We start from the raw sequence: 10,344 nt of genomic DNA, 5'->3' as shown, positions 1-10,344 counted from the left end.
GGTAGGGTACAGGTTGTGCAGGTTGGATCAAGAATCTGATGTTCGTAGGAAAGTAGCTGTTCCTGAACCTGATGGTGTGGTACTTCAGTCTTCTGTCCTTCCTGTCTGATGGTAGCGGTGAGCAAAGGGCACAGCCTGGATTGGGCAGCTGGTCTACTGGATGCCACACCACAGTAAACATAAAATGGCACTACAGAGGAGATTCACCAGGGTGTTGCCTGGAGTGGAGCTTTTCAATTATAAGGAGACATTTGATGGGCTGGTCTGTGACGAGTGCTCTTGTAATAAAAGCTTGATATGATGTTTGGCTTAAGAACATGAGAAGATAAGAAATAGGAGCAGGAGTAGGCTATCTGTCCATCGATAAGATCATGGCTACTCTGTCCGTAAACTCAGCTCCATCTACCTGCCTTTTCCCCAGAACCCTTAATTCCCTTATTGTGTAAAAACCTATCGAACTGTTTCTTAAATATATTTAGTGAGGAAGCCTCAACTGCTTCCCTGGGCAGAGAATTCCACAGATTCACCACTCTCTGGGAAAAACAGTTTTTCCTCATCTCGGTCCTAAATCTTCTCCCCTGAATCTTGAGGCAATGTCCCCTAGTTCTAGTCTCACCTACCAATGGAAACAACTTTCCTGCTTCTATCTTATCTATCCCTTTCAAAATTTTGAATGTTGCTTGCAGTTTACTGAGAATTATTTCTGTAAAATATTTGTTTAGACCATAAGACATAGGAGCAGATTAGGCCATTCATCCTTCTCAATCCCATTCTCCTGCCTTCTCCTCAGCACCTTTGATGCCATTACTAATCGAGAATCTATCAGCCCAGATCTTACCACCAACTATTCTGTAGATGAGTTGTTCTGAGTCCCTGTCAGTGCAGGACAGTGTAACGACGGGAACATTTTCTGCAAGTGTGGAGTAGATGGTCTCCTTGTAGAAAGGAGGGCTGCAGACAGGAGGAATGTCGTTTACGTTCTGTAGGTAAAGAGTGCACAATTTTAGAACTCACCTGCCACTCTCAAAAGGTATACCCAGAGCAAGTGGAGACCCCAGTGCTCCCTGTGGAAATACACAGCTCAGATCACTTAGACCAGGGAAGCTTCTGGTGCCATCCCTGAAGTCAGCCATGGCTGGAATGGGCTAGATGCACGCTCAGCACCCACATCCTGATGGCTATCAAGCAACTCCTCACTGGAAAACTGGGACATCATGTGAGGAGTTGGGGAAAATCAACACTCAGGGAATTGGACCACAACGGGAGGGAACTTTGTCTCTGTTCCACCTTTCCCAGAATATGTTGGTGCAGTTCTACACTCCCATCATAGAGAGTATTCCTTCATCAGCCAGTACTGTCTGCAACATCCTATTACAACTCAAAAAACTACAGCAAACTGTTAGAATAATGGAAAAAGACATTGGCTGTAGTCTACCATCACTGCAGGGCTTGTATCTGTCCAGGACACAGAAGAGGGCAGGACCCTGAAAATGGCCTTTCAAAGGCTCCCTTCTGAAAAATGATTTTAGGCTATTAAAAACTTCACAACATCATCACACTTCACACTGGGATTGTGTGTGGGAGCTAGAGTTGTGCGTGGGAGTTGGGATTGTGCATAGGGATTGTAATTGTGTATGGGTACTGGGATTATGTACAGGTCTAGGACTGTGTGAGAGCTGGTATTGTGTGTGGGGACTGGGACTGTGTGTGGGGATTGGGTTAGTGTAGGAGGATTTAGATCGTACGTGAGGATTTGGAACGTGTGTAGAGATTGGGATTGTGTGTGGGAAGTGGGATTGTGTGTGGGGACTGGGATTGCGTGTAGGAATTGGGATTGTGTTTGGGAATTGGGGTTGTGATTGGGGACTGGGATCCTGTGTAGGGACTAGATTTGTGTGTGGGGACTGGGATTGTTTGTGAGGATTGGGATTGTGTGCAGGAAGTGGGGTTGTGTGTGGGGACTGGGATTGTGTGTGGGGATTGGGATTGTGTGTGGAGATTGGGATTCTGTGTGGGGACTGGGATTGTGTGAGGGGATTGGGAATGTGTGTGATATCTGGGATTCTGTGTGGGGACTGGGATTGTGTGAGGGGATTGGGAATGTGTGTGATATCTGGGATTGTGTGTGGGGTCTGGGATTGTGTGTGGGAATTGGGATTGTGTGTGACATCTGGGATTGTGTGTGGGGACTGGGATTGTGTGTGAGGACTGGGATTGTGTGTGGGGATTGGGATTGTGTGTGGGGCCTGGGATTGTGTGTGGGGATTGGGATTGTGTGTGGGGATTGGGATTGTGTGTGGGGCCTGGGATTGTGTGTGGGGATTGGGATTGAGTGTGGGGATTGGGATTGTGTGTGGGGCCTGGGATTGTGTGTGGGGATTGGGATTGTGTGTGGGGACTGGGATTGTGCGTGAGGACTGGGATTGTGCGTGAGGACTGGGATTGTGTGTGGGGATTGGGAGTTTATGGTGTACTGAGCAATGGAACAGCATACTGTGAGAGCAGTGTTTGTGTGGTGAGAGTTTTGGCACTCTGCTTCCCACGTTGCCTTGCCTGGAGCGTGGAAATAAAATGTCTAAGTGAACAGCAGGACCTGCTATAGATTCTCCAGATTACAGTCTGGACTCCTGTGTGCTTTGGGGTTGATTTGGTAAAATTCAGAAAGGTGTACATTCTAACAATAGATAATCTGACCAATGCTAGCCTTTCCAAACCATTTGGTTTCTCCCTGCTCTCTGTCTCTCTCTATCCCCCATGTTCCTTTGTGTCCATGCTCTCTGTCCCTCTTATGTCCCTGGACTCTGTCTCCCAGTGTCCCACTGTGTCTTCCCTGTATCCTATCAATGTCCCTGTTTCTCTGTGTCAGCCAGTCTCTCTACCACTCCCTCTATAACACTCCACAATGTCACTTCCTTGCACTTCCCAGTCTTCTATCTTATACCTTGACGTGGATGGTGTACTGAGCATAGCTTGTCTTCTGTTGAGAACTATCAAACACCACATCATAATTCATGTCCACAGCCTGGATTGTAAGCACGTAGGTGTCAACCTTTTCAAAGTCAAGTGGGACCAATGTGTTAATTTCACCTGCAGATAAAAGGATAGAAACATGAATCAGAAGACCACTGATGTGGAGGATTATACAAGATTACATCATGGTCTAGAAAACATAAATCTTTCTTCCAAATCACAGGAACTACAGCCAGCCACTATTCAGCCCTTCTGAAATAAAAACAGAAAGTGCTAGAAACACTCAACTAAATCAGCTGCAACCGAGGAGAGAGAAACAGAGTTTGTTCACCCCTCTCATAGTCTAAGGAAGGGTCACTGATCTGAAAGCCAGACTGGTTTCTCTTTCCACAAATACTGTTTCTGTGGCCTCCTCAGATTTTGTTTCAGCCTCCATCATCTGCTGTTCTACCTGTATCCCGGAGACACAGAGTCTCGGCGTCTGTCCTACCTGTATCCCGGAGACACAAAGTCTCTATGGTAGTTCTCTCTCTCCGCATTTTCTGTTTTTTTATTTCAGATTTCTAATGTCAACAGCCTTTTATTTTCTTTCCACAGTGTTGACCTGCTCCATTGCCCAGTTAGATCAAGGACCTCAATGCCATTTCCTGCCGCAAAGTCCATACCTTTTAATACCCAACCAACATTTTATCTCAAAGGCTTCCTTGGCCCCAGGCTCCAAATTCCACCACTCTTGTATGTAAAGAAGTTTCCATTACTAAGTGATCTCAGTTCAAAATGTTTCTATGAGCAATCCTTTGTGTTTCTCTCCCTTCTGTTATGCTTTAAGGTCAAGTCTATTGTTATGCACAGGTGCAATGAAAAACCATTGACCATCTTAATGCAAAGTGATCATTGTCTTTCTAAACTCTAATGATTAAGGTTGTGCTGGCTGATTCAGGAACTGAGTGGCTGAAGGGCAGTAGCTGTTCTTGAAGCTGATGGCATGAGACTTCCGGCTTCTGTACCCTGGCCTGATAATAGCTGCAAGAAGTTGACAAGGCCCAGATGGTGGGGTCTTCGATGATGGACGTTGTCTTCTTGAGGCAGCAACTCAGCTAGATACTACCGATGGTGGGAGGGGATGTATCCATGAAGCGTTGGGCTGAGTCCACTACTTGTGTTCTGAGACGTTCAAATTAGAGAGTTAGCTCATGAGTCATACATGAAACCAGTGTTCAGACTTTAACCCTTTGGGACCCCAAATTATTCCAATTTAAATTGTGATTGTGGCAATGGTAAGAGGGTTTTCCACAGGGAGACAGAAACACACAGGAAACCAGAATTGTAAAGCCACTTAGGGAGCAGTTGGGTGTTTGTGAGAGCTACAGATTTCCATTGTCACCCCTGATCATAGCTCAGTGATAGAACGTTTGAGTTCAAGCTCTACTCTTATGAATATGGACATAAAAAAAGCAGAAAACATTGGAAGCACTGGACAGGTCAGGCAGCAGCTATGGAGTTAATGGTTCAGGCTGGTGACTCCCCATCAGGACCTCTGCTCAGATGTTGAGAACAGAACCCAGACTAACTTCTGTGCAACTAAGGACAAGGTATTAGCAGGTCGAACCACCATCTCGTACCCCATGACACTACTACAAGAGCAGAGGAATTTTACCTAAATACTGTCCAATAGCGATTGTCCAATCAATGTGGTTTAAGCAGGTCACCAGACCCTTCACAAACAAGAGAAAATCTGCAGAAGCTGGAAATCCAAGCAACACACACAAAATGCTGGAGGAACTCAGCAGGCCAGGCAGCATCTATGGAAAGAAGCACAGTCGATGTTTCGGACTGAGACCCTTCTGCAGGACTGGGTCCAGTTGAAGGGTCTTGGCCTGAAACATCGACTGTACTCTTTTCCATATATGCTGCCTGGCCTGCTGAGTTCCTCTAGCATTTTGTGTGTGTCAGCAGATCCTTTATTTCGTTGCTATTTAAGAGAATCTTTCTGTGCACAAACAGGAAGTGTGGTGAGGTATCAATGGTGCTAAGGTGGAGAAGGTTGAGATCTTGAAGTTCCCAGGTGCAGACATCACCAATAGCTTGTTGTTATCCATTTACCTGGATTCTGTGGCCAATGCTCAAAGTAGCTCAACTTCCTCAGAAGACTAAGGAAATTTGCCATGTCCCCATTGACACTTACCAATTTTCAGAGAGGCACTATAGAGAACATTCTATCCAGATGCATCAGCTGCTCTGTTCAAGATCGCAAGCAATGGTACAGGGTTGTGGGCAAGCCAGTCCACCATGCAAATCAGCCTCCCCTCCACTGACTCAGTAAAGCAGCCAACATGGCAAATGGGACTAGCCTGGATGGACATCTTGGTCAACATGAGTCAGCTGGACTGAAGAGCTGCTTCCATGCCGTTTGAGTCTATGACAGTATGACTCTAACATAGTCATCATGATGCAATGTCCCTTGCACTTCATTTGTCTACCTACCCTGTACTTTGTAACTATACAGTAACACTATGTCCTGCACCCTGCTGTTGCTTTTCCTTTTAATATCTTGATAAGAAGCATAGATTGAGTGGACAGTCAGAAAATTTTCCCCAGGGCAGAAATGGCAAATAACACGGGGGCATAACTTTAAGGTGATTGGAGGATGAGGAGATGTCAGAGGAAAGACTTTACGCAGAGAGTGGTGAGTGCATGGTACGCCCTGCCACCGGTAGTGGAAGAGGCAGATACATTATGGTCATTTAAGAAATCTTTGATAGGCACTTAGATGATTAAAAATGGAGAGCTAGGTATGAGGGAAGGGTTAGATTGTTCTTAGAGAAGGTTGAAAGGTCAGCACGACGTGCTGGGTGAAGGGCCTGCACTGTGCGATGATGTTCTATGTTCCTTTGTACATGATCTACTTATATATGGAACGATCTGTCTGGAAGGCAGGCAGATGTAAGCTTATCACATGGAATAACAATAAAGCAATTACCAGTCGCTAAACGGTCTGACATATCAGAATCAGAATCAGAATCAGGTTTATTATCACTGACATGTGTCATGAAATTTGTTAACTTAGCAGCAGCAGTTCAATGCAATACATAATCTGGCAGAGAGAGAAAAATAATAATAAATACAATAAAACATAATAAATAAACAAGTAAATCAATTACATATATTGAATAGATTTTTTAAAAATGTGCAAAAACAGAAATACTGTATATTAAAAAAAGTGAGGTAGTGTCCAAAGCTTTGATATCTATTCAGGAATCGGATGGCAAAGGGGAAGAAGCTGTGCCTGAATCGCTGAGTGTGTGCCTTCAGGCTTCTGTATCTCCTACCTGATGGTAACAGTGAGAAAAGGGCATGCCCTGGGTGCTGGAGGTCCTTAATAACGGACACTGCCTTTCTGAGACACCGCTCCCTAAAGATGTCCTGGGTACTTTGCAGGCTAGTGCCCAAGATGGAACTGACTAGATTTAGGACCGTCTGCAGCTTCTTTCGGTCCTGTGCAGTAGCCTCTGCATACCAGACAGTGATGCAGCCTGTCAGAATGCTCTCCACGGCACAACTATAGAAGTTTTTGAGTGTATTTGTTGACATGCCAAATCTCTTCAGACTCCTAATAAAGTATAGCTGCTGTCTTGCCTTCTTTATGACTACATCAATATGTTGGGATATCAATATGTTAGATCCTCAGAGATCTTGGTGCCCAGGAGCTTGTAGCTGTTCACTCTCACCACTTCTGATCCCTCTATGAGGATTGGTATGTGTTCCTTCGTCTTACCCTTCCTGAAGTCCACAATCAGCTCTTTCGTCTTACTGACGTTGAGTGCCAGGTTGTTGCCGCTGCACTATTCCACTAGTTGGCATATCTCACTCCTGTACGCCCTCTCGTCACCACCTGAGATTCTACCAACAATGGTTGTATCGTCAGCAAATTTATAGATGGTATTTGAACTATGCCTAGTCACATAGTCATGGGTATAGAGAGAGCAGAGCAGTGGGCTAAGCACACACCCCTGAGGTGCGCCAGTGTTGATCATCAGTGAGGAGGATATATCATCACCAATCCGCACAGACTGTGGCCTTTCCATTAGGAAGTTGAGCATCCAGTTGCAAAGAGAGGTACAGAGGCCCAGATTCTGCAACTTCTCAATCAGGATTGTGGGAATGATGGCATTAAATGCTGAGCTATAGCCGATGAACAGTATCCCTGACGCAGGTGCTTGTGTTGTCCAGGTGGTCTAAAGCCGTGTGGAGAGCCATTGAGATTGCATCTGCCGTTGACCTATTGTGGCGATAGGCAAATTGCAATGGGTCCAGTCCTTGCTGAGGCAGGAGTTCAGTCTAGTCATGACCAACCTCTCAAAACATTTTATCACTATCGATGTGAGTGCTACTGGGCGATAGTCATTTAGGCAGCTCACATTATTCTTCTTTGGTACTGGTATAATTGTTGCCTTTTTGAAGCAAGTGGGAACTTCTGCCTGTAGCAGTGAGAGGTTGAAAATGTCCTTGAATACTCCCGCTAGTTTGTTGGCACAGGTTTTCAGAGCCTTACCAGGTACTCCATCGGGACCTTCTGCCTTATCAGGGTTCACTCTCTTTAAAGACAGCCTAACATCAGCCTCTGAGACAGAGATCTCAGGGTCATCAGGTGCAGCAGGGATCTTCATAGCTATAGTTATATTCTCCCTTTCAAAGCGGGCATAGAGGGCATTGAGTTCATCTGGTAGTGAAGCATTGCTGCCATTCATACTATTGGGTTTCACTTTGTAGGAAGTAGTGTCTTGCAGTCCCTGCCAGAGTTGCCATGCATCTGATATCGCCTCCAACCTCATTCAAAATTGTCCCTTCGCTCTTGCAATAACCCTCTGCAAATCATACCTGGTTTTCTGCTACAGCCTGGGTTGCCAGATTTGAATGCCAGGGATCTAGCCTTCAGCAGACAACGTACCTCCTGGTTCATCCACGGCTTTTGGTTTGGGAATGTGCAGTAGGTCTTTGTAGGCACTCACTCATCCACACATTTTGTTCATTACAACAGTACCCAACCCTCAAAAGTGCTTCGCTGGTTGTGAAGTCATCTGTGTTACCTTCTTGCATGAAACAAAATGAAACAAGCTCTGGTGATAACTTCCTACTTGTATTTTGTAATCTTGAGGTCATTCCCCCCCCCCAACAAGCAGTTTGAGTCATCATTCTCCCCAACCCCACATCTCTCTGAAGACCACTAACCAGTGAATGGATGGATGTAGAAGATGGGTGGAATGTGCCCCACAATGGAGAACTGAATGTGGTTGTAAACCCAGTCAGCATCAGTGGCATTCACCACGCCCACTCTTGTGTTCCCCGCGCTGTTTTCAGGAACGCTGAATTCTCTGGGACCATGAAAGATGGGAGGAAACTCATTGACCTGGGTGATGGTCACCAGCAGTGAGACTGTGGCTGAAAGAGAAGGACGGAACTGTGAAATGGGTAAGTAACCCCCTTCCCCAGCCACACAAAACCCAGGCTCCTTCATATTCCCACACCCTCCTTCAATGTCCGCTGGTTCTTGTTCGGAGAAATCATGGGGATGGCGGGGTCTTGGGGGAGGGAGTGTTGGGGTGGGGTGGGGTTAGGGTGCGGTTGTAACATTTTAAACAATTCCTGCAGAGTGACCCAGAAGTGGGTGAGCGACTGGCCCTGTGTGAATATTCACGTGCTACCATATACATCTGCCCAGTCTCCTTGTAATTTAAAATACATTGCTATTTGCTTGGTACACTTATTGCAACTTTTCTAACTAACAGCGTAAAGACATGTATAATGTTTGTGAATGTGTCTTTGGCCAAAAAAGCAACAACTTGCCCGCTGCAGGTTACAAGTATGAAAGCACAATCAGAGTTCAATATCACAGATTTTCCCTTACTCTGTTAATCCAGTCTTCCCCAACCTTTTCGCATTTGTTCTGATAACACTGGACAACAATTCTTTCAAAACTATTGCTTTCTCAGATTTTTTTCTTTGTTTATGATAGACCTCTTGAAGCTGAACAAAAATATAATTTCAGACTACTTGTATCATGTAGGAATTTGTTTAATTGCATAACAGTGCTGATGCTTTGCAATAGTTCGACTAAACTGAAATGTTTTGTTCATGATTTTTATTTGTATTCGGTGTCTGATATTTCTGGCTTAAGTGTCCAACAATAATCAGCCAGCATTGATGCATTCCAGTTGCCTGGATAGCGTTTCTCCACGACAGTAATGTCCTACTGAAACCTTTCACCATGCTTGTCACTGACAGCATCAAGATTTAAAGGGAAGAAATCAAAATGGGAATAAAGAAAATGAATCTTTAGTGACATGTTGCACTTCATGGTTTTGTATGATTGAAGCATGTTGTAAAACAGCTGCATGTAGTTTGGTGCTCTGTAGTTGCCAAGAAAATTTTCAACAACACCCTTGAATGCCTTCCATGCAATTTCCTCCGGTCCAACTAGAAGTTCTTCCAATTGCCTGTTATTGATGATCTGTTTGATTTGTGGACCAACAAAAACAATGCTTTCCTTAATCTTGGCATCCGTTATTCTGACTTGAATTATGAATTGAAATAACAAATATAAGCAATTTCAAAAATTGGTGTATGATAGGGAAATTTCATGGTGATTTTCATGATCAGCAGCTCAAAATCCATAAGATACACCCAAAAGTATTCAGGAAGCAAGATCTTTGTTGTCTTGTGTAATAATTCACAGACTTCCTTCATTAATCATTCTTTCCATCTCCATGATGAAAGGAAAATAATGCTGTCATTCTATTTCCCATAGCCCAGACCCTCACTATACTCAACACACTGGCCCAGATCACACCAATGGTCCCCGATCACACTGACGGTTCACACTAAAACTGATAGTTCAGATTCAGACTGATGGTTCACACTCATCCTGACACTTCACACACTAAAGGTCCCAGCTCACACTGATGGTTCACATTTACACCAATGGTTCACTGTCACATCCACATACTGACAGCTCATGCTCATGCTGATGGTGCACACTCATTCTGACAGTCCACACTCACTCTGATAGTTCACACTGATACTCAGACTGATGCTGATGGTTCACACTCACCCTGACAACTAATTCGTACTGAGGTTCACAAATGGTTCATGCTTAGAATGGTGGTCTGTGTACTGATGGTTCACACTCACACAGATGGTCCATACTCACACTGATGGTCCCTGTTCATACTAATCATCCCAGCTCACAGTGATAGTTCATACTCATACTGGTGGTCCATACTCACACTGATGGTCCCTGTTCATACTAATGATCCCAGTTCACACTGATAGTTCACACTCACACTGATGGTCTACAGTCACACTCGTGGTCGGAAT

At 44.8% G+C, this 10,344-nt stretch overlaps 1 protein-coding gene across 1 annotated transcript in view; it reads right to left on the bottom strand.

Annotated features, from left to right (window-relative positions):
- LOC140210811 (cadherin-related family member 4-like) overlaps positions 1 to 10,344 on the bottom strand; it is a 78,273-nt gene that overhangs the window by 25,649 nt on the left and 42,280 nt on the right. Inside the window, exons 12-14 of the mRNA XM_072280079.1 lie at positions 8,200 to 8,409; positions 2,942 to 3,087; positions 839 to 980 (exon numbers count right to left, since the gene is read on the bottom strand). Coding sequence (XP_072136180.1) covers positions 839 to 980; positions 2,942 to 3,087; positions 8,200 to 8,409 — 498 coding nt within the window. The remainder of the gene's footprint in view (positions 1 to 838; positions 981 to 2,941; positions 3,088 to 8,199; positions 8,410 to 10,344) is intronic.

The sequence above is a fragment of the Mobula birostris genome, chromosome 16, assembly GCF_030028105.1.
Source record: "Mobula birostris isolate sMobBir1 chromosome 16, sMobBir1.hap1, whole genome shotgun sequence".
In the NCBI taxonomy this organism is placed as follows: Eukaryota; Metazoa; Chordata; class Chondrichthyes; order Myliobatiformes; family Myliobatidae; genus Mobula; species Mobula birostris.
This window is presented reverse-complemented; position numbering and strand designations above follow the sequence as displayed.